The following is a 25,056-nucleotide window of genomic DNA, read 5'->3' as shown; positions in this document are numbered from 1 at the left end:
TTACTGTGTTTAAAGATTGACCTCTTTAATTTATTAGTGTTCTGTCTCTGTCTTGAATCATATGGGTATTATAATAATTTGTGTTCATATACAGTATATATCCTGTGTATATCAGTGAATTTATTATATATATCATCTGATATATCGGATATCAGTCGATATATATCAGATGTCGGCCGATATATTGGATATCGGCTTTTTTTGCCCCCAGTATCGGTATCGGTATCGGCCTCAAAAATCCCATATCGGTCGGGCTCTACCTGTAATGTGTGCCAGCCTTAACCCTACATGTCTGCTAAAGGACAGAAATACTGAGATGCTTTGGTGGATCTATAAGAAGAGAAATGTTGCCTTTACACTGCCCGTCTGAAGAACCAACACTGCCTGAGGTGCATGAGGCCAGAGAGCAGCTCATGTATATGTAACAGATGATCCCTGAGATAGAGTTTGGCAGAGAGCAGACCGGGGGCCTCGCTGTTTAAACCGTGAAGCACAGAGAGGTCTGAGAGGGCTCAACTGTACCGCAGAGGCTCTTTGCTCTCACAGGATTTGGCCCGTGACATTTCCAGCTTGTTTTGGTGTCAGTGCGGCTACCTTCCTGTGTTTTAAAATGTCAGCCTGTAAAAAACAGCATCTGTGAACATGCGCTCTTCCTCCAGGCCAGTCATTAACAAATGTCACCTTGCAGCTGTTTGCTATGTGGGCGTAGAGCTCTTACAGTAAGTCTTTGTGGGTTTCAAGGAAATATTAAGGCTAATAAACATCCTGAAGAACACAAGTTTGTTTAGCAGAAATGCCAGGCAGCATGGAAGAGAAGTTGTCCTTGCTTTTAATCAATCAGCTAGCACTTCACATCAGTTTTAGACGTGTCTGTTTACCAGCATTCACTCAACACACTAAAAACAAAAACTCCCAATGGAACAAGAAAGAGTGGATCTGAAGCTGTTTTGTTGTGTGAGGTAAAATGCAGCGAATCTGCTGTAATGGTTAGATGAAAACTTAGGTAGGTGTCTATTGCATTACTGTAAAAAGGCTCTTTACTTGACATAGTTTGATTGCCTGACATGGTCATGTTGAAGCAATATCTGCCTGTTTATCATCCAGGAAAGTCTGCTGTGTGCAGTTTATGAGCAGCAGTGTTGCTCTTTTTGTTGCTTGTTGGCGCTACTGAAGTGAAGCTAAGCGCCACTGGTTATCTATATCACAGTAGGGCATACAGGTTATTATTCAACACTGGTATCAGACTGACACTAGTAAAAGCCTGGATATCGGCATCAGTATGATAGAATAGAAAATACAATAGAAAATACTTTATTTATCCCAGAGGGGGAAATTCAGGAGTCACAGCAGCAATCAAGAAAACAAAAGTAATCTCTGACATGCTGCTGCAGTAGTGATGTTGACTTCTGATTGTTTCCTGTTCACCAGCTAGATTGACAGGGAGTAGCTTTTTCTAGCATGTCAAAGTCAGAATGCAACACATCCAAACTCATTTGGGGTCAGTCTTGAGTCAGAATAGAAGATCTTTTTTGAAAAAGCAAAAGAGAAAAGGACCCAGGGTTGACCCCTGTGGAACTTAGGCCTACAAGCTGTATGCATCTTTACAAATATATGTAGATTTAAAGATATAAGAAATTCACATATCAGGATATTTAGTCCACCTAGATGAGTAGGTTAAATATATATTTGCCCTTTCCCTAAAAATCAGACTCTGGCCCATAGTTCACCCAAAACTCTTGATGCTAATCTCGTAATCTGGGGGGTGCTGCAGCATGTTGATTATCCAGATTTCTTTAAAACAGAAAAATGACCAAAGACTTGATAAGTATGAATGTATGTGTATGTGAAAAATGCAAATAACAAAAGGTGAAATGAGACAATGCAGTAAAACAGATTAAATAGTAAAAATGTCCAACACTGAGGATGACCTTAGCACAAACTGAAGCTGACAGTGAGGAATATCTGATTTTTTCTTTGTGAAGCACCAGTTTGTGCTGAATATCAGCATCATAAAGAGAAGAATCTGCTGTGGCATCAGTTTTCATTGGAACAAATGAAGCATCTCTGCTTCACTCTGTTATGAGTTACACACAGGAAGGTCGAAGCTCAGGGGCATTTCATACAACTTTACTCTGACTCCATATTGTTCATTCTCGGGGTACAAAATGCTTCTATACAAGTCTGTTATAATTGAGCATGTTTGCCACCCAGGCTGAGCTGATCCAAGCCTGAACACCGCTCATTTCAGGGATTTTAGAGTTCAGAGAGGATCAGTGTGAGCGAACATGAGCGCAGTCAGGAATGTGCGGCTCACTTACAGTCACTGTGCAATATGTGGTCTGGATGGAAAAATGTAAAACTGCCACACCACTTCAGAATATGAGGTATTCCTCTTCATTTTCTCCTGACTCATAAAGTAAACTGAGGGTGAAACCTCGAGTGCACAGGGTGACGGGAGAAAACCAAACCCGTTATTAAAAATCACCTTTTTTTTTTACTTGAAGTGAAAAGAAAGACAATGTTCAGTATTAGACTTTACTGCTGTGAAATGTCCATTTGTTAAGAATTTCTCCCTTGAACTGTTTCCTCATCCATCCACACATCTCTGTGTGTTTAGCATGATTTCTCACCACTGAGACCTTTTAAATCCAGAGTGTTTCTGCTTTTATCTGCACTTTGTGCTTTGCTTTGTCTTTGCTTCACCTCCATTAGTCCATCTCACCCCTATTTTCCTTTGTCTCAGTGATTTCACTGCTTTACTTTCACATCACACCACACAGTCCATGTGGGCTCTCCTCTAGATAAATCAATAGAGTGAATGGGAAAGGCTGAAATGCTCTGCTGGAGACGGGGGATGCTCGGGCACTCAAGGATGGAAACAAATCCTTCCAAGGGACACACACAGGCCTGCACACACACACACACACACACACACACACACACACACACACACACACACACACACACACACACACACACACACACACACACACACATACATACACACATATTAACACTCAGAATTTGTAAAAGTCAGCATCAGTGTGTAGGGATGTCAGGCGTAACTTTTTATTGTACACACTGTAATAGAGTTATTGATTTAGATGATATGAAAAATTGACAAAACTTTTTTATAAAACAGAGACACAAAGAACATCCAAGGCCACAGTGAGTGAATGTCAAAGCAAACCAAAATGTTGGAATGAAAAATTAACAGTTCTTGGCCAACCTTTGTTTCTGTGAGATCATCTGTCTTTGTATGTTTTCAAAGACAAATTGGAAGGTGAAAAAGAAAACAAAAAGCAAGCATATTTTGGTTCCAAAGATTTGAGAACATGGGATAAAGAATTATTATGAATAACTGTGAAACTGGCTAACTTTGAAAACTTTTTTTAAGTTTTAAATCTAATAATCTAATCTAATCTAATTTTTAGATAAATAAATCTGTCAATTCTGTTACAAGATTTTTTTTTTCAAATGCTCTAATATCAGTCTTAAAGTCATGTTGAGGTCTAAAAATGTAATTCCTCAAGTGTCCACTAGAGGCTGGGAAGAGCACAGGAGAAAGGGAGGGCGAGTGCTCTTCCCAGATCTCTGTCCACTATACGGAATGAGCTCTTCAGTGTGTGTAAATGCGGGCACATGTTTGTGTGTCTGTGAACGTTGGGGCAGGACTTGGGGTGCAAGGAGAAATGTGAACTCAACGATTTAATAGAATAGAATAGAAGAGAATAGAAAATACTTTGTTTATCCCCGAGGGGAAATTCAGGAGTCACCACAGCAATTAAGAAAACAAAAATAAGAAAGAGCATAGAAAGTGCATAAAGGTCCATAAGAAATTAGATGACGACAGCCCGTCCACCACTCGTCCACCACTCTCCAGCCCAGCCAGTCTCCACCTCCACAGGGTCCAGGACTGATCCTCCCCAGCAGTCTGTTCAGTCTCTGTCTCCTGGATCCTGTCTGCTCACAGCAGGTGAAGCTCCTCCAACGTGGCGCCGGCATCTGATGTCAGCTCCGTCAGCCACGTCCGTGAACAGCACGATGCCGCTGGGTTAGCACAGCTAGCTTGTCCATCCCCCAGGGGATCCCACGTTCCCAACAACGATGGATGGAAGGAGAGGTCCACGTCGTCACCTCCCATCTTACACCCGAGAACCAGCACATTGTCCTCACCTCCTTCTCCTCAGCTCGAGGGAAATCATCAAGCCCTACACCAGTTAGCATTGACATGCTACAGGCTGCTAACAGCTGAGTTCACATGTAAACAATGCAGCCATGGTTACATGTAGGATCTCCAGACAAACACAGGAGAAAAGTAGTAAAAAATATCGCAGAAGCCACAAAAAGTTTGGTGTCTGTGACCAACAATGAACCATACAAAGTAATGATCCACTCTCGAAACAAAGATGACGAAAAAGAAACAAAAAAATCATAAGAAACAGACAAAGACAAAAGAGCTGCTGCAACAGGCAGCTACTTGGGCAGCGCCTGTTAACGGAGACATCCCTTCATATAAATTACTTGAATAACACAAGGATATTTAGTCTGTTAAATTAAAAAAACAAGGTACAGACTTGATTTATGAGAGTGGTAACTCTAATTCACTTCTGCTGTGATCTGGCTCTTTATGGAAAATAAAATTAACTTGACTTCCAGGGGGGCAGGTGCCTCCGAAGGAGGGGACACACCCCCATACAATGGTAGGGGAAACACTGCACTCATACTCTCTGCCTAGACACGTCCAAATACAACCAAAACATCAACATACAGGCAGAGAAGAGAGTTCAAGGCAGACACGGACACTGACACACATGTATAGAGGCCCAGAAGTGAAGATTGAGCAGAAATATTCCTGTAAAAGTTGACTCCTTTAAAGAGGAGTATTGTGCTTTTAAGTCTGTAATCTGACCCTCTGGTGCACCCGTAGTAGCTTTCCAAAGGTACAGCTCCCTTTTATTTTCTCTCAGTGGTGTTTTAGAAAACTCCTAATTCAGCCTCTGTCTCTTGAAGGCTCCCTGCTCCACAAACCCCTTTCCCTCTGATTGGCCAGCCCTCTGGAGGTCTGTCAGGGGTGCTTGGGGCCAATTTGTAGATCCTTATGAGATGACCTCATCATTTCTGCAAGTCTCCAGAATACCTCGCAAAGATCTGGTGCAGTTTTCAAAATGTAGTATTTTGATAAGTTTACAGACAGATTCAGGAATTGTTACAACTTATATCTTTGTTTTAAATATGTAAAAACAACAAAACCTCCCTTTTAAGTTCAGCATCAAGAAGGCAGAAACAGGGGCAGAAGGAATTGGAAAAAAACTTTAGACCTTGTAATCAGATGAAATTCTGTGTTCATCCCAACCTTGTCCTCTGAGTGAGGAATTAAATATATGATCATCAATCACTGCCTGGTAGAATCTCTTTAAATTCATCTAAGCAGTGTTTAAATTAAATTCAAAGTTGGAATAAATCGCAGATGTTCATCTCTCCTCCTTCAGCTTCATTTCCAGTTTCCTGACACTGCCCGCCTGCTCACCGCCCCCCTCTCCCTCCTGATTTCTCTCTGTTGAACTCCCTGATGGCCTTTCTCGTGTTTCGCTGCTTTTCTGTTTTCACTATTTCTTTTCATCTTTCCCTGTCTCTCTCTCTGGAGGATGTTGGTGTCAAAGCAAGGAACGGGGTGGTCTGAATTAATTCAGAGTGAAATAATGAAGCAGCTCAGCTCTCCGTTAAAACTGAACAACATCACAAAATAAATCGACAGCCAGGAGAGCAAGGAGGGATGAGACGGAAATGGAAAGAGGAGAGTGTTGGAAAGCTGTGAAAGTGTGTAATTAGGAGTTCAGAGGAGAGCTCTGACAAGTGCAGAGATAAAAGCAGAAACAGTTCCTCTGTTTCTGGATTCGGTGAAGGAGAAAAAACTGAACTTCATGAGGCGATAGAACACAGATCTAGATGAAGTGGAGAAATAGACAACTCGGGATTTTGCCAAGTAACCAAACAATGTCAAATTAGTTCGCTAAGTGCGGCTACCATTAGCAGAGCTAGCACCATTCAACCACTGATAACCCAACCATGCTACAACATGACATCTCCCCTGAAGTGCCAACACAACTGGGCCTACTGTTATCTCAACATTATAAAAATTTGACAAACTAGTGAAGATGATGATGTTTGACTGTTTAGTTGACTCACTACACTCAGAATTTAAAGGTAACAAGAGGGAAGCAGGAAGTTTGTTGGGAACAGTTCCATCATTTGAGCCTGAATGACCCAGGAATCATGTTATCTGGTTTCCTATTTTTTCAAAAACAAACTCAGTAAAAGTTCAAATCTAAGCTAAGATTTGTTAAAAGAGACTGAACACATTTTATAAAAAAAAACCCATTGGATTTTTCTCTTTGTAAATTTTATAAACTAATCACACATTGAACATTGAAAGACTTAAATTGGTTGGCGGCATTTCAGTTGCGCAGATAGATACCATGGACTTTTGATGACACTAACCCTGAAATTGATTTTGTGCGACTGAGTATCAGTGCAATAATTGAAGGAAAAATGTTGAAATATGTACAGCCTGATCTAAGCAAAAGTAAAAAAAAAAAAAAAATTTTCTCAGACACTGCTGTTTGCAGGATGCATGCCTGTCAGATTTTGTGAGGAATAGTGTAGACAAATGTTTAACATAGAGCACTGATGGTCTAGTGGTTAAACCTCAGTCGGTCATCCATGTTCAGGCTCAGCCTGTGGCCCCTTTTCTGCATCATACTCCTCACTTACATCCTGTATCTTACAGTATCCACTGTCCTATCCTCTCTAATAAATGTATAGACAGCCAGAAAAAAATGCAATAGTGTGGAAAAAAGATAAGCCTCTGAGGCTGCAAGTTGTATGTTCTTTAATCAGAAGTCATTTGCAGCATCAAATACAAATAGCATAAATCCCTGCAGATTACCTGGTTTGATTTTGTAAGCTTTTCAGAGGAAGCTGTCTAAATGAAGATGGTTTCCAGCTGGAGACTTCTCTGAGAGAGTCAAAGTTCACAGAACCACACAACCATTTAGTCAAAAGCCAAAAACAGAAATTATGTTGCAGAAAATTAGAGTATTTTTGCAGCTTCGCATGTGTTTGTCATGTTTTTTTTCAGTCTATAAAAGAAAAGGTGATCTATGAATCACTCTGAACGTCATCACTGAGCATGTACATGGAGGACAGTTTATGTACCGCCGTTCAAAAAATCTGAGTCACTCATCTGAAAGCTGTCAGTATATCAGCAGGATTCTGATCACCTTCTCCTTCACACACACTTACATGTGCACACTCACACTCACACACACACACACACTGCCACACACACAAACATGAGATATGCTGGATATGCCCGCTATGTCTGGTCTGCACACACTTGTAATTCATAAAAGATCAGAGCTCTGCTCCCTCCAGCAGAAAGACTTCTAATGCATTTGTAATGACAGTGAAGACGTGTCCTCTGAGTCCCTCTGTCTCTCTGTCTGTCTCTTACACACACACACACACACACATACACATACACACACAGATTATTGTACCCCATTGGGAGTCCTTTAAAGTCTGGACTTTTAATGTTGTCTGACTCAGCTGTCGGGCTCTGTACAGCTGGGACATCAGGACAGAAAAACATCATCATTATGTCTCTGTAGCTGAAGTCTCTGCTCTTTAACCTCTGATATGAGGATGGCTTCATCCAGATGTCTGTTTCATCAGTGTCTCAGGTCCTTACAGCCTGAGATACTTAAATAAAATACATGTCATGGTTGTTTTTTCACAGATTTTGTCATTTCCAGGTTGGAGATGCTGAGAAAAGTCCCCGTCTTGGCTACCTGTGAAGTTTCTGGCATAAATGACGAGCTGTGCTCTCCCTGTCTCTGTTTCCTCTCCAGAAACTGTTTGGCAGCCACGACCCTTCATCTGTTCAGCTCTGGGTCTCCTACAACCGCCAGCCAATGAAAGCTGCTCAGTTCATGACCCGGCATCCAATCACAGTGAGTCTCTTTGACATGTGCTGCCACAAGAAATCAGGAATAGCATTTTTAAAGCCTGATAGGTAAACTGAAGAAACATGAGGGGTGAATATGCATCGATTAAACAGGACTATTAAAGTGTTTTTGTTGCTAAACCTCATTTCAAGGATTAGAAAAAAGGTTACGGCTAATTAAGTCAAACTGGATTGTGCTACACATTGCACAGGTCTAACAAAGCAAAGCAAAGCTTCTCAGAATATTTAACATCATCATCAATGCTTCAGCTGTGATGCTCTGTGGTTGTGTGACACTCTGTAAAAATACATTTTTGTGCAGGTCAGGAGTCAGAAAACGCAGCATCTAGGTCACACAGCTGCCTCTGTGTTTTTCTGCAGCCTGATGGTTTGACTGAGAACAAACAGACACACACTCTCAGACTGCTCTGCATGAGGATTGTCTGTGAAATGGGGTTACATTGTTCAGGATTGGAACTGAATCTAAGGTGCAGTAAATGACTGAATATTAAAGTGTTTATTAGAGATGCAGCGTTTAGTCTCATGAGCTCCTATCAGCTGCAGGATCTCATTGTTGCTCATTTTCTCTTCTTAAAAGCTGCTGGAATAAGTCCAATAAGCTGCCTGTCTCTTATCTCACTCTCAGCTCTTTTTCTTTCACATATAAACAAAAAAATAAATCAGAATTTCTCTGACAGGCAACCTCCTCCTTTCCAAAAACAAAAGTTCTGTATCCTACCTCGGTGAGGCCCAACAGAAAACATCACGTGTTGTTTGTCTTCTGATGAGGAAATGATCACATTTAATTCTTACATTGATATATCTTAAGTATTTATCAGCTAATCTTAGTTTATAAGGTCCCTTTATATTTGATTCTGTACCTGATTGTGTGCAAACGTATTTGTATTTTGTTGTTTGACTGAGGATGTGCACTGCAAAAGTTTGTTGTAATAAAATTAGCATTAACTATGCAGCCTTAAAAAACACATGTGCATTTCGTGCACACTTGAAAAAGTAAAATCTAGGCAAGTCTTTATGTCTTGTTTTTAGTAAAAATGTTTTATTAGACTTATTTTTCAGCAACATTCACCAGAAATCAAGACAATGTCTTAATTTAATTAATTAATTCAAGGATAAAAATTATAAATGAGTTGCAAACTTTTTAAAACCTTTCTAAAGACGTAGGCATCAATTTTGTCTTTTGATATCTTGAATTAAGATGTTTTTCTGGACTTGTCAGGTCAATGTTGATCACATTAAGTCTAAAAGACATTTTTACTGAAAACAAGACAAATACTCGCTGAGATTTCAGTTTTTGTGGTTATGCAGAGCTTGATCCTGAAGAAATACAGAGTTGAAAGTGTTTTTGTGCATGATTGAAACGCTCTTTCTTACTTGAGGTTGGTCGAGGTTTGAAGTTTTGTTTCCTTTCCTGAGATGACCCCTGCATGCTCCACTGGTTTGAAGAAAAAGTGCAGAAAAACAGTAGCTTCTTAGAGTTTAGAGTTTGGTTTACTTCTGAAGTGTTCTCCTAAACATCAAGGATCCAAAGTAAAGCAGAAGTCAGAAGATGGGACACATTAACCTGATCCCGTCATTGATTATTATGCTCAGGATCCAGTAGGAATCAGGTGGTTTGATCTTTCTCCAGTCAGAGATGAGTCAGAGTTCCCATCCTGCTGCTTATTTCATCTCTCTGTGGATGTCTTAACATCAGAAAGCTGAATCTGAACTGTGAGCTTCTTCTTCTGTCTAAAAATATTCAAAATGATCGACTTCTTGGTTTAGCTGGAAGAACCACCTACACCACACCGCAGAGTACGAGTCCAAGTTTCATCTGTGAAGTCTTCACACATGGAGTCCAAACAGTTATCAGCCCTGCAGAGTGTGTGTGCAGTAAAAAGACCCTCTCTGTGTCTCTCCTCTGTCCCTAACAGGAGTACTACATAGCAGATGCTTCGGAGGATCAGGTGTTTGTGTGTGTGAACCACCTGAACAACGTCACACACCTGTACATCTCAGATACCCAGGGCCTGTCCTTCTCTCTGTCTCTGGAGAACGTTCTGTACTACAGTCCTGAGGGCTCGGGCAGCAACACGCTGATACGGTGAGACGCCAACACACACGTGCATGCTATCTGACATTTATCAAAAACTGTTGAAGTAAAGATACAAAGGAAATTTATTCTAAAAAATACAGCCCAGTCTTCAAAACTCTGACTGGCATGTATTCTCTGCTCACTGCTGATGTATTCTTTGACAAATGAAACTTTTCGACTCAGGAAGTCACAAAGCTCTCATAACAAATGTCTGACAAAACAGAGGCTTTGTAAACACGGCCCTGCTCTGCTCCTTTATCCGATAGCCATCCATCGATGAGCCGCTGCAGCTCTGTGACCTCTCAGCTCTGCACTCATTGTTTTTCTGCTCCGTCTTCTTCGTAATCTCATCAGGGAGATGCTGTGTTGTCTTGGCAGACGAGTCTCACTGTTGACTCAGGTGTTTGTCTGCCAGAGATGATCCTGTCCGTTTATGTCACACTGTGTCTTCTGTTAATGAAATTAGCCGTGAGTCCCCGTGCTGCGCCCTGTGCAAACAGAAAGCGCCCCGCACTCTGCAGCTCCATTAATGTGTTCGTTATTTACACGTGAGAGGTTTGATCTCATGCAAAAAAAGAAAAATGAACAACCTTTTTGTTTTAAATCTTAATAAAATGTTTCATAATGCTCGTTGTAAGCTACTGTTGCCTGACAAGCCCAGAAAAGTGTCTTATTTTAAGATATCAGAAGACAAAATTGAAGCCTGACTCACTGATAATGGATGAAAAAATCTGCTAGTGGAAAAAAAACTTATCAGACAAGGTTCTTGAATGGAGACATTTCTTTTATTAAAAAAATTAAAAGTAAATTTTTCTTTCCCTATTTTTTAATCAAGATAAGCAATTCAGGCCTTATTTTTTGCTTGTTTTAATTTAAAATAAGACATTTCTGCAGAGCCCAACATGTGAACAAACTGCTGCATGCATCATATTTGCATAGGGAGCAGCGATCCAATCTTAGAGACAGACAGTTTCTTTTACCAGAAATGGGACAAAACACCTGCTTCAATTGAAGTTTTTGCACTATGCAAAGGTCATTGTTGTTGAAACCTCATTGTAAAAAATATGCCCCTTAAAGCTGTAAATTTTAAGTGCTTATGCTTAAAATTTCCAGTTTATTCATCCTCAAATGTTATTAGCCTAAGTTTTTAAGAACATGAGCAGAGATTATTGCAACCTAACAATTGCAGTTGCATATCTTAATTGCCATTTTATTGACCTGCAAGACAACTATATAACATGATAGGGATGGCGTTTCAAAAGGCAAAGCTATATCACCTGAATCTTTAAAGGAATAAAAAAATATCTAACAACCTTAAAGAAAAGTTTCCAAGTGGATCAATGAGAGATTCAGAAAGCTGAATGCCAAACAGGAATCCGCATGAGTTCATCAGCTCTGTATGAAATAGCAAACTAGAAAATCACTCAGAGAGCGCAGACCTCCACCAAGCATATTGTGATTGTCACCAACACTTTAGTCCTACTTTAATGTTATACTCCCTTTCAGCAGACTGTCTGCTTCAATTTGGTGTTTGTTGCAGGTTTGTACAATAATTTGTTTCCTGACAGTGTTGAAAACTATGGTGACCCAGTACATATTTCATATTCAAGATCTTATAATCCAGAATATTGCCAGGATCTGGATCATACTTTTAAATCTGTCAGAAATTATGGTGACCTTGTCTTGTATTGTTTTGCAAAGCAATCCGACCATTTATGGTGGAGTTATGGACACATATGGGGAAAACGGCCCTATCTCACAATGGTAAAGAATCATTTTCAAAAAATCCTGGATCCAGACGGTGATCCAGATCACCTCCAAAGTTTAATCACCTCTTCCTTATTCCATTTTGAACATTTCCTGAAAAACTCATCAATATCTGTTTGTTACTTTTTGAGTTATGCTGTTCACAGACAGACAGGCAAACTCTCCCCAAAACATAACTTCTTTGGCGGAGGTAATAATGTGCCAGACATCTTGACTATGATAACAGTCACCGTGCAGATTCACCTTTCTTTCAGACACTATAATAATAACATTCTGTAATCTTTCCGTGTTTTCTTTCAGGTACTTTGCCAATGAACCCTTTGCAGACCTTCACCGCGTGGAGGGGCTGAGAGGAGTCTTCATCGCCACACTCATCAACGGTACAGTTAGCGAGGACAACATGAGATCCGTCATCACGTTTGATAAAGGAGGGACCTGGGAGCTGCTGCAGCCGCCTGCTGCAGACAGTCTGGGAGGGACAGTGGACTGTCAGGTACACAGAAGACTTCTAATTTATCTGTCTGCAGGCAGAAGAAAACACTTTTTGAGTTACTGTAAAGGGTTTATGGTTGGTTTAGTTATCTTAAAACATGGTAATCCTGAAAGGATCCATCAAGGTAGGAGTAGTTCAAACTGGCTACTTATGTCTCCCATCAGGAGGTCAGAAACCAAACCAACAGTGTCCCGCTTTGGGCAACCTTTACCTCTTACTTTGCTCTCACTATGTGCTCCTTTCACTTATATGAAAGTTAATCCTTGTCTCACAGTGTTGAAGGGCGATGAAGAAGGAAAGAAAAGCAGCATCACATGACTCTTCTCTCTTTTGTTTCAGCTCAGTAAAGGTTGCTCTCTCCACCTGGCTCAGCGCTGGAGCCAGCTGTTCAACATCCAGCTGAGGAGGATGCCCATTTTATCCAAAGACTCTGCACCAGGCCTCATCATGGCTACAGGTGGGACTACAAGCTGCAGCATTACAATTTCAGAAAAGCTTCTTTTTAAACCTCAACATCCGTGAGTTCCCTATTCATTTCTACGATATAAGGAGAAACAGAAACACACAGGGAAGAAAGTATTTTGAAGTGACTCTGAACCAACTAAAAATTTCTGATGTAAGCAGCAAACACTCATAAAACCTGCTCAAACCTGACCAGGTGACAATTAATTAAATGAAATTGTTCGTATTTTTAGAATTTTTATTTTTAAATATCAGAGCTTTACATCACAGATGGCACCTTTTAGCTTTTATATCTTTAATTTATCCATCCTCACTCAGCTTTATCTCGCTCCTTCTCCACCCTGTTCTTTTAAAACTCTCTGAAACAGACAAAAAAGTGAGATCGTTAAAGCTGTTGGCAGGACTCGGACTGTTTGAGAGTCTCTGAGTCAGAAAGGATAAAGGGAATGTGGATGCCATCTGTTGGAGAGTGATCTCATATTCGGAGCTGAAGCCAGACGAGCTTGAGTTGTTTCCTGAATGACTTCCTCTTCTTCTGATAATGCTGATAAGTTTGCTCTATACAGGATACAAGCAAAACAGAGCTACAAGTCTGCCTCTGTGGTAATGAGCCCAGCTTCCTCTCTGTCTGCCTCAGTGAAGGTGAACTCTTGTATTGTTTAAAACAGGGAATATATTCAGACCATGCAGAGGAGGGGAGAACTCTGCCTTCTTTTAAACAACTTAATCTATGACTTAAAATAAAATCTAACGGGTGAGTTTCTCCCACATGTTGCAGACAGGGCAGTTTGGTCAGAGTCAGAAGGGAACAGTTTGGAGACGAGTTTCTGCCTCAGGTTCCAAACGTCTGCCCGATTACAGCCGATGGAAAGCATTGATCTGTTGATACTCTTCAGTGTCTAGGAGACTGTTTTCGCTGCACCCAGCAAGTCGCTCTAATTAAATTCTTATTAGATAATGGGCATGGAGAGCGAGGAGACTCAGTCAGAGAGAAGGAGAGAAGCAGAGAGGAGAGAGTGGAGGCAGGACTGGCAACCGCCGGCGCCATTCCCTTCGTTATCGCTCTCAAACAGATGGGCTAATTACTGCTGCTGCACCCAGCGGGCACTCGACAGGTCAAACACACACTCATGAGTACAGGCAGGCACACATACACACACACACACACACACACACATATAGCACTGACATGTTTATATAAACAACAGCCGGAGTAAACTGCTCGTGTGTTCCTGTGCACGTTTGACCGGCATGTCAGATGAAATGTTAATTAAAGTGTTCAACATATGGCCTGTCAGGATACACAAACAACATGAATATATATATATATTAATACAGCCCTGATTGGTCCACTCACATTTTATTTAAAGAGCTGGTATTCTTCTCCCCCATAATGTAAAAATGGATGTAAAGTTCCGATGCCAGATGTTCAGACTTAACGTGAGCAGATTTTCAAATCTCTACATGTTCATATGTTGTGGAAATCTCTGAATCTGTCTGAAAACTGATCTTCAGAAGGTCTTCACATAAAGATCTCCTCACTGGTTCATGACACACTGGAGCAGTGGACCTCAAACACCAAGGTCTGCGCAGAGCTCCACCCATTTCAGGCCTCTGGAGGGTTGTGCCAATTAGAGGGAAGCAGGATTGTGGAGCGGGGCGCTTTAATGTAATTTCTCCTTGGAGATCAATAAAGTATTTCTGATTCGGATTCCAATCCCGATCCTGATTAAAGAGACAGCAGCTCAAATGAAGTGTTTGAGACGGAAGCTGAAAACAGCAAGGAGAGAGAAGAATGCTTATTTTGACCTGTAGATCCTGTAAAACTCCTATGGGGGCGCCAGAGCGACAGTTTGGGGACTAAAAAAGAGCACAATACCCTCTCTTTAATATCCTGCTTTTTAAAACCAAACTGAAGAACCTACTTAATATGCAAAAAGCAGTCAAACAAAAGCGTTTTGGGTAAAACTGAGAGACAAAACCTTAAACCCAAACTACATGGTGCCATCTCCTCCCATTGAGATACATGAAGCCAAACAAAGCATCGATAAGCACCAAGGTACTGTCCTAATACGTGCTCAAGCTAAAATGTAGATGTAACCCTACCTCTAACCGAAACACTGACTAAAGTCTGAATCCCAGTCCATTGAATTCACCACTGGTGTCCCCCAAGGTTCTGTCCTGGGTCCTCTTTTGTTTCTTAACCATCTTATAGATGCAACATTATTTTCATTGCTTTGTGGATGACACCCAACTCTACCTGTCCACCCAATCTTCCTCCTCTTTCCTGCCCACTTCCCTCTCTAATGGCCTTCATGAGATCAAATCCTGGTTATTTTGCAGCTTCCTCAAACTAAAAAGAGACAAAACTAAGGCTCCTGGTAGCCGCACTTAATCCATTTTGACAAAACTTGACAGATTCTTCCTTTGCTGATGACGACTCCTCAGTTTCAGAGTGAAGCTGACATCCTTAAAGCAGACAATTAGTCCAAGCTCACATGGATAACATCATTCCATGGGCATCCTTCATCACCATTTTTCATCTTATTAAGCTCAGGTTTGTCATCCCAGTCCAAACCTGTTGAGTAATCAGAGGTGTGAAGTTCTTTTTTGAATGTTCATACTGTAATATAGAGCCAGAGTATACTCACTTAAAGTGTCTACAGTTGTATGCTTTCCACCTTTATATCAGCACAAAAGCAGAGCGTCTCCTGTGGAACATTTGTTCCGTTGTCTCGAGCCTCTGTCTGCCTGTCGGATGATGTTTAATGAGAGTCATTAGCCTGTTTTACTCCGAGACGGAGCCTAATTCATTTCACAGGCATTTTTACAGCCCTCAAAAGACACACAGTCCTGTTCCTGTCATGTTAATCTCTGCTTCTCCAACTCATTCACCCTGACAGATCTGATTTCAGTGATTGATGTGAGCAGGCATCTGTCTGCTCCTCAGGTAGATACTGCTGGAGAGGAAAATCCAGTCAATAAATGCAGATGATTTCATGGATTAAAGGAGGGAGGCCTTTTGTTTCTTGTGCATTAATGCCATTCTGAATCTCAGTGAAGGATGTTAGTCTGCAGACACTATCTTTGAAGATGAGACTCCCAAGAATCTTTATAGAACTACAGGTTTTTGCTCATAAAGCAAAGAAAATCTGATCACCCCAGAGACTGGGCATCAACTTTTCCTGTGGCTCTTCGACTGATTGAATCTTATTTATCCATGAAACGACTCGACATCAACCCAAAGTATATCTACAACCTTAAGGTCAGACACTCATGTCTTCCATGAGATGATTTGCTGCAGCTTTGGTTATGAAATCTAAAATTTCACAAGACTTGCAACATTCAGTATCTACAAAAACATCTCACACTGTCATCCTGACAGAGTGAAAATCTTCAAACTTGATACGTTTTGCAAAACTTTCGAACACTGTTTACTCCTACTGATGCAACAGTGATGGCTAAAGATCAGTAACAAACTTTCAACCTCGTTTTATAAATCATCTTTGAGATACGGCATCTTATTCCTGTGAGTTTTCTACCTTGCCAATTCCAAAACCACATTTCTCTGCTGGAGTAGATTGTTATCCTTCTTCTACGTCACACTGTCAGAGGAAAGTATCATGAAAAAGGTCAGATGCATGGAGACAAACTGAATGCTCTGGTTTGAGATCTTAAGTTTCAGGTTTTCCACATGTAAAGCAGACAGAGTGTTGGCCTCCTCCAGTCTATAATACAGAGGGAAAACCCCTGTAATGCATTTGTGTGTGTGCGCTAAATGTCTCTCTGTCCTCTGATTGCAGGATCTTTTGGCAGGAACTTGGCAAACAAGCCGAATGTGTATGTATCCAGCAGCGCCGGGGCCCGCTGGAAGGAGGTCAGTCCAAAATCTGACGCAGTTTGAGAATCTGAGTCAGGAGCAGATCATCTATCAGAGAGAGTTTTTCAAAATATCACCAATGGTGTTTTTTCCAGGATATTCTTCCAGCCTCTACAGGGACTGAGCTTTTTTTGGTTCTTGAAATTGAATCTGGAAAGAAATCATCAGCTCAACGTGCATGTGTCCTAAACTTTAAGTGAAGCATGGACTCATTTGATTTATTTTTGCAAGAGTTAAGACCAAAAACAAAGGGCACTTTGGAAATGTTGAAATTAGAGGTTCTTTTCTCCCAGGGCAATCTCTGGACCCATCTGCTATCACTGCCTGTCATCATCTGACAACACTATACATTACGTGGTTGGGAATAGATACTAACATCCAAGTTGCTCTGGTGAAGTCGATAGTTTGAATTCATCAGCTCAATCAGCATGAACTTTTGAGATAATATTGGGCCTTTAGCCCTGGCAGTAGCGCTCCTTCATCTGTTTCATACAGGAGTCAGTTCAACAGTCGACACACAGAGGCTTCACTCCAGCTGACCCCAGTGATATGAGCTCCTAAAAAAGCCTTTCTTTTGTGATTTACTTTTTATTTGTGGGCCTAAACTTTTCAGAAATAATGAGGTCATGATTAATGATAATAAATAATAATAATAACTTAAATTTATATAGCGCCTTTCAAGGAACCCAAGGTCGCTTTTCACAATAGAGGGGATAAACTAATAAGATTTTAACGGAGAAGGCCAGGGAGAACAGGTGAGTTTTGAGAAGTGATTTGAAACAGTCCAGAGTGGGAGAGTTGCGGATTTCTGTGGGGAGAGAGTTCCAGAGGGTGGGGGCAGCCGAATTTTTAAAGTTTGGTCCGCGGTATGGAGAGGAGACCAGCGTCAGATGACCGCAGGTGCCTGGATATGGTGTGTGGGTGGAGGAGATCAGCCAGGTACTGGGGTGAAGGGACTTGTAGGTGAGTAAGAGGAGCTCATGGTGAATGCGGAACTTGACTGGGAGGCAGTGGAGGTGAATGAGAGTGGGGGTGATGTGCTTCCAGGGTTTAGTGCGAGTAAGAACCCTGGCAGCTGAGTTTTGCACATATTGAAGCCTGTTCAGGGTTTTGCTAGGAACCCAGGACAGGACTCCATTACAATAGTCCAGCCGGGATGTAATGAAAGAATGGATGAGAGTTTCTGTAACAGAGTCCGATAATAAGGAATGGAGACGGGACATGTTTTTGAGATGGTGGAAGGCGGATTTAATTAATAATAATTAGAGTTGTGTGTCATCGGCGTAGCAGTGAAAATTAAGTCCATGGCGGCGTATGATCTGGCCTAGGGGAGCGAACATGATTAAGATGTCAAGCTTTGTCAGGTTTGTCCTCAATGGGGGAAGACAGCAGCTTAAAACTTGAGGAGTTCTTTGTCAAAACGCTATAAATCCATTTAATTTTCAGGACCGAGTTAGACCAGAAACAGGATTGGTGCTTGTTGCAGTTAGGAAGAAAAGCTGCATCTTACAGCACATTTTAAACAAGTCAACAAGCGAATTAACACAAAATAATGACAGAGCAGTGAAAAGGCTCAGTACACAGCAAAATGGCATTATGAACTCATTTTTTTAAATTGGCATTTGTAGCGTTTTGATAAAAGAACTCTTCACTTGTTTTTCTGTTGAGCTAAGGTTGGTTTGATGATTTTTTTTTTTTATGTATTTGATGGAGTCTGGAAATGCAACCACTTCCTGCTTAAGCCATAAGCTGTAACTGTAGCTGCAGCCTGTTTCTCCTAAACTGACACTGGTTGAGTGGAAAGTGGCATATCAGCTTGAAGCTTTGTAAGATGGATCCATCTGATGACAAACATGGAATCAAACTGATCAGTCTGCTTTACAAGTTAACTTTTGACCCTCTTATGTCATTGTTAGAGTTCAATTTATCACTAAGAGCCTTCAGTTTAGAGCCAACAGTGATCTTAAATGGATGTTTTGGAAAGAAATGAAAAAGAAGAAATGAAAACGAGCTGGTTTATTTTGGGGCTTTGTGCCTCACTGAATATGCAAAGCTCAATGCTGTAGTATCATGTATTTGCAAACTTCCTTCCTAGCTCAAAGATGGTTATGAATAAAAAAATCTAAATGAAACATCAAGAATAGAAATCACTACAACTATTTTCTGTTTCTAAGATGTCCTGGGAATAGTTATTTGTCTCCATTTGAATGCTGGCTCATAGGAAAATGCTTTTTGGGCAACAAATAGAACAAGGCTGCAATACTTAAAGTGGCCTCAAGCTGAAATTAAACTTAGTGACAGCCCTACATCCTGATTTCTGCATGAACAAGTTATTTTTAGGGCCTGTAATCTTTATTTTGCTCAAAGCTAATGTGAATGTGTTTGTTGTCCAGGCTCTGGCAGGCCCTCACTTCTACACCTGGGGGGACCACGGCGGTATCCTGATGGCCATCGCTCAGGGAGGAGCCACCACACATCTCAAGTAAGTCCAGACGAGCAGATTAAACGTTCCTCCAGGACAGTAAACAAACGATTTGTGCTAAAATGAAAAATCTGTTCTCTGTTCCTCAATAAAAAATCCAAACATGAAGCCCCGAGAGGCTGAAAGGTTTCTTTAAACTATTAAAGGAGTCCCTGAGGTTGAGCTCGTTATTCAGCGGGAACAGATTGTGTGAACATGAAAGGAGTAAATAAAGCTTCCCCCAGTAAAGACAGAGGAGTAATAAAACATGTCAGCAACATCAGCAGCTGTGCAGGCGTTCTCACGGCCACTGTGACAGCAGATTCATGTGGATTCAGCTGAGAGGATTCATTTTACTCTCTCTGCTCCACATTCTCCTCATTTCACCTCCACATAGAAAAAAATGATTTTAAGGAAGCTGAATGTCTCCATCTGCCCTTCAGGTTCAGCACAAATGAAGGCGAGACATGGACGGACTTTAAGTTCTCAGACAGAGAGGTGTTTGTGTATCAGCTGCTGACTGAACCCGGGGAGAAGAGCACCATCTTCACCATCTTCGGCTCCTACGCCGACCAGAGACACAGCTGGCTCATCCTGCAGGTCAACACCTCAGACGTCCTGGGTAAGTGCAAGAATGAGAGTCGGCAGATTTTAACAAAAACAGTCTCAAGATCACATTAGAAAGAGTGTAACTATCCAGTGTTAAATAACTGTGAACACAAAGTAATGCTCTTACTCTGCAAGCTAAAGGAGCTATAATAGCAGCCTCAGATTTGTCAGCCATGAAATCGCTGTATGATGGGAGTTCATGGCATGAAAATAAGTGGTGAAATCATCTCAGATCTTAACTTTCATAACTGAGAAAAGGAGACAAGTAATTGTAGATGTTCTCACTTTAAACTGAGGCTCCTGAGTACAGGAGATTTTGCAAATGAAAGAGGAGAAATAGAGCAAAGGCTGACTGATGCTTAAACTTCAAAATGTATTTAAAAAAATTAGGGAACCACCTAAAAAATTGGAAGTGACTTATGTTGCATGTTTTCCTGCAGGCGTTCCATGTTCAGATGCCGACTACAAGCGCTGGTCTCCGTCAGACGAGCATGGTAACGAGTGCCTGCTCGGCAGAGAGATAACGTTCAAGAGACGAGCTCCTCACGCTACATGTTTTAACGGAGAGGACTTTGACCGGCCCGTTACCGTCTCCAACTGCTCCTGCACAAGACAGGACTACGAATGGTGAGAGATGCACACAGAAAAAACATTTTTTTTAGACTTAAATCAACAGTACCTAGAGCTCAGGTCATATTTATGTGACAGAGATCAGACCTGTGCTGATATGAGTCAGTAAACCTTTTTGGTTCAAAGAAGTTGCCATCAAAGATTCAGCTTAAAACTGCTGAATGATGCTTTTTTAGCTGTTTGCAGCATCTCATGGTTATTTTATATGCAAGGTTTTGAATTCAATTGCAAAATTCACAAACCCAGCCTGCAAGAAGGAAACTAGCAAACCAGAGGCAGAAAAAGAAAACGAAAGAAACATGGCCGACGTTACCAGAAAAACCAGTACCAAGAGTACCAAATGTGACCAAATGTGACATACTCTGGGTATGTCTGCAGTTGTTGGGTTACAGTCTGTTTGAGGGGATGGGCAGTAAAAACATCAAAAACAGATATCACAATGTAGAGTTTTCTGTTAACTCTCTCTGGGGCTAAAATAAATCAGCTGAGTGAAGAAAATATCTCCACGGAGTCTTTACTCCTGAGGGACAGGTTTTATCTGGGGATTTCATGTCATTTCAGAGGTTACCCATGGGACAAGTTTTCTCACAAGACTTCTTTTCTTGGAGGAAAAATGTGTTTTTGATTCACAGTTTGTGGATGAAGTAGATTCAACCAGGATAGAAATAAAACCAACCTCTGTTTACTAACGACCAGGGATCCCCCGGTATGGTAGAAGCCAGCCTCATAAGGCTTAACTCATCACTCCTGATGAGTTTAATATGCGTTTGAAAGGAAAAGTCTTTAACTTTTAGCTGTAGTGTGAGTGAGTTCTGCCTCATATCAGGGGGCAGTTGCTGTTGTCTGGCTGGCTCTTAATTAAATCCGCTGCTGGCAGACTAATACGTTGGTTTTAGCCTTGGCTGCACATTTTTAATGTTCCCTAAACTCCCATCACAGCTCGTAATGAGTCTGTTTTAAAATGCACATCAGGTGCTGCCGTTCATCACGGGGCAGAAGCTAACTGAGCTGTTTTTCTTTCCTCTTCTCCTCACCTGTCTCCCCCCTCCCTCTCTCCGTTTCTCCTCCTTTTCAGTGACTACGGCTTTAAGCTGAGTGAAGACCTGTCTCTGCAGGTGTGTGTGCCTGATCCCGAGTTTGTAGGAGACCTGTACGCTCCACCAGTGCCGTGTCCTGTCGGCACCACGTACCGTCGCAGCAAAGGGTGAGCTGCCGTTTAACTTCACGGTGTAGCAAGATATGGTTAGGGATCACAGTTTTCCTTTCCCGTTTATCAAACATTTTCCTGTTTCTGGAAACATTTGAGCTGAAAGCAGATTCTGGTTCTTATCTTTGAGTCTTTGTCTGAGTTGTGGTGTCATTTCCCCCCTGCAATCATGGCCAAAGGCACAAATAAATCTATATTTTGAGAATAACAGTGACCATTGTTAATAACATCCAGGCCTTCATAACATCATCTCTGAAGAGAACTGCCTCCAAAGCCTTTGTAGATCTTTTACTAACGCCTTAAGGCTGTCATGGTGGTTGTAAGTAGATAACTGAAGGGAGACTGAAAGCAAAGATTGAAGAACATCAAATCAACTTGTTTGACAAATGTTCCACTCCTCTTTTATTGAAGTTTATCTTGTTGCTGTGGATCAGGATCCACAAACCGTCTTTATCTCTGACATTACCTGAGGATTCCCCTCCTGACCCAGCCTTTGTTCCGCTGCTGCATCTGTTATCACATATCTAACATTAGAGCTCCCCCTAGTGTTCTCGAGATGAATCTTTCTCTCTTGTCTTTGCAGCTACAGGAAGGTACCGGGCGACAGCTGCAGTGGAGGAGACGTGGAGTCCAGACTGGACGGAGAGATGCTACCGTGTCCGGTCGGGGGTAAATTAACAGTTTAATCTTAAAAGTGTTTTATAGTCCCTTTCTGCTGGAGTGAATTTGTGAATTAGTTTACAAATGAGACTTGCAGTGATGAAAAAAAAACAACCTCACATTGTTTTCAGGAGTATGTCATTGAAAAACATTTATATGATAAAAAAAAAAAAAAAAGCAAAATCTCTAAAACGATGCCTGCAAGTTCACATAACCAAGTTATTAAGGAAAAGTAAAGATGTTTGTGCTCTACTTAAAACAGTGCGAATGGTAATGTGACTTTTAAAGAAGCTAATTCTGCAAAACTGGGATGAAAATGAAAATCCAGAATGGTTTTTATGTCCTCCTGACTCCTTCATTAGAAGTTTTGTTTTGACAGTTTCATGCTTTTGCAAGTATTTAAATCATGTTATCTGTCCTATGGCAAGAACTAGCCTTTAACTGTGCCAGGGAGCATCACAGCGGAAAGAAAAACCTGGTGTAAGAGCTAAAAGCTCATAGCTACATGCAGGTTTTGTAAACTTCATCAATACTTGCAGTCATCTCAAAGAAAAGCTGTTCCTCCAGACTCACATAAAGAAGGTAAATGTTTTTATAGCCAGTAAAACTCTCACTTCCAGCTGCAGCAGCTGTGGCTGGAGGTGCAGGAGAGGAGACTGAATAAAAATCTGCTGCAAAATTTGATACTTGTGTGCGCTAGAGTTTCAAAAATATGGTCATCTTTTCATTTTATCTTTCAGTGCTTGTTGTTGATACCTGTTTTTTCCCCCTGTCTTTCTTCAGAGAGTAACGAGTTCATCCTGTACGCGGTGAGGAACTCCATCCATCGGTACGACCTGGCCACAGGAGCAGACCAGGCTCTGCCTCTGGCCGGGCTCAGAGAGGCTGTGGCTCTGGACTTTGACTACGATAAGAACTGCCTGTACTGGGCCGACATCTCTCTTGACACCATTCAGGTAAGCATGGCTCTGAACCTGCAGGAGTTTTTCTTTGTGTTTGTGTGTCTACGACTGACCTCGTCTCTGTGCTTCCTCCTACAGCGTCTGTGTCTCAACGGTAGCACGGGTCAGGAGGTCGTCGTTAGGAAAGACCTGCAGAACGTGGAGGCTCTGACCTTTGACCCCATCAGCAGACTGCTGTACTGGGTGGACGCTGGAGCTCAGAAGATAGAGGTATAAATGCTGCAGATTTAGAAGTGTGTTGGGCTCATTGTTCCACAGTCTCAATATTTTCACCCTATCCTCTAAACATTGTCTCACTGATCCCAGTTCATTGGTTGTTTGTTGTTATCTGAAAAGTTTCTCTGTTGTTGCGTCTGAAGGTGTCTAACCCTGATGGCGACCTTCGACACACTCTGCTCAACTCTTCAATCCTGGAACATCCCAGAGCGCTGGTTCTGCTTCCTGGAGAGAGGTAAGTTTCACATCCCACAGCCACAAGACCAAACACCCAATCCTCAAACCAGATCTGGGAATATTAGTGTATCACAACCCAAGAAATGAAACCACAGGATTAAGACCTGTTTTTTACCAAAGCCAACTGATCTGGATCTTTACTTTGAGAAACAAACATTTGAAAAAGAAAAAAATCTAACTTGAATAGTTGCTGTCTGAGGCTGTGAATGGTTTCTTTGTTTGTTAAAAGAAACCAGAATTCTGTAGATGTTCTTTAAACCTTGACCACAGCCCGAGGGAAAAGTTTTAAGTTGCATCATCACACGTCAGACGGTCAGAAGTTTCTGGACTGAGGCTTTAATCCCACAGCTTTTGTGGCTAACGCCGAGCAGAGCTTTGAGGAAGTGATAACCAGACTATGTCTGAAACTGTGCAGCTCCGAAAAAGAGACGGCTTCACTTCTGCTAACAGAGTTCTGCTTTTATTAAAGATGAGTTCAGCAAATGGTACAGTTACTGCTCAGTGATGGTGTTATGTATTTCCCGCACTGGTTTCATTTCTCTATTATTGCTCTTTTTTTTAGTCAGAGAAGGATCATGTTTTCTCTCTCTACCTGTTCCTCTCACTTTCTAAAGGGTCGAAACTAATAATATAAAACACACAGCGGCTTCTGCTTTGAACGGCTCATCCTTATATAAAATTCCTGCATCGCTCACCATGAACTGTAGATTTAAATTGAGCTCAGGCACCCTGTTTCTATATATTTATTCATATAAAGGGACTGTGTATCTTAAAGGTCATAAAACAAAGCATTCATTAAACACGCCACAGTTACTCTGACTCTGATAAAACTCTCCGTCTTCAGTCTGATGTTCTGGACCGATTGGGGAGACCGAGCTGCTGGTGTATACAGGAGCTACATGGATGGATCCAACGTGTCCTGCATTGTGTCTGAAGGGGTCCGCTGGCCCAATGGGATCACAGCCGACGACCACTGGCTGTACTGGACTGAAGCCTACAGCGACCGCATCGAAAGGGCTGACTTCATGGGAGGCCAGAGGAGCGTCCTGATGGAGGGGCTGCCTCACCCATACGCCATCGCCGTCTTCAAGGTGAGACCCTGCCTCAAACCAAGGATCTAACTTAAAACCACATGGAACCAGGTTTTAAAGCAACATTTGTTTTTAGAATGACCTCTACTGGGATGACTGGTCCAGGATGGGGATCTTCAAAGCTCCAAAAGGCGGATCCCAGAACAACGAGCTGATTGTTGGCCGCCTGACCGGAGTCATGGATCTGAAGATCTTCTATAAGGGGAAAAACAGAGGTGAGGAACAGAGAGTGAAGAGGTGTCCAGAAGTGTTGACAAATTACCAGAAAACAGTGA

General features: G+C 41.6%; 1 protein-coding gene across 1 annotated transcript in view; it reads left to right on the top strand.

Moving 5' to 3' along the window:
- sorl1 (sortilin-related receptor, L(DLR class) A repeats containing) overlaps positions 1-25,056 on the top strand; it is an 89,982-nt gene that overhangs the window by 49,518 nt on the left and 15,408 nt on the right. The window contains exons 7-21 of the mRNA XM_074679097.1: positions 7,914-8,015; positions 9,946-10,115; positions 12,174-12,366; positions 12,706-12,823; positions 16,632-16,705; positions 19,102-19,190; positions 19,613-19,791; positions 20,219-20,405; positions 21,484-21,612; positions 22,199-22,284; positions 23,059-23,231; positions 23,316-23,447; positions 23,597-23,688; positions 24,535-24,781; positions 24,858-24,996. Of these exons, the coding sequence (XP_074535198.1) occupies positions 7,914-8,015; positions 9,946-10,115; positions 12,174-12,366; positions 12,706-12,823; positions 16,632-16,705; positions 19,102-19,190; positions 19,613-19,791; positions 20,219-20,405; positions 21,484-21,612; positions 22,199-22,284; positions 23,059-23,231; positions 23,316-23,447; positions 23,597-23,688; positions 24,535-24,781; positions 24,858-24,996 (2,110 nt within the window). The remainder of the gene's footprint in view (positions 1-7,913; positions 8,016-9,945; positions 10,116-12,173; positions 12,367-12,705; positions 12,824-16,631; positions 16,706-19,101; positions 19,191-19,612; positions 19,792-20,218; positions 20,406-21,483; positions 21,613-22,198; positions 22,285-23,058; positions 23,232-23,315; positions 23,448-23,596; positions 23,689-24,534; positions 24,782-24,857; positions 24,997-25,056) is intronic.

Source organism: Halichoeres trimaculatus, unplaced genomic scaffold (assembly GCF_033239565.1).
Source record: "Halichoeres trimaculatus isolate MK-OKI-2021-1 unplaced genomic scaffold, fHalTri1.1 fHalTri1_scaffold_9, whole genome shotgun sequence".
NCBI lineage: Eukaryota > Metazoa > Chordata > Actinopteri > Labriformes > Labridae > Halichoeres > Halichoeres trimaculatus.
The sequence above is the reverse complement of the archived record's forward strand: the minus strand, read 5'-3'. Positions and strand labels throughout refer to the sequence as shown.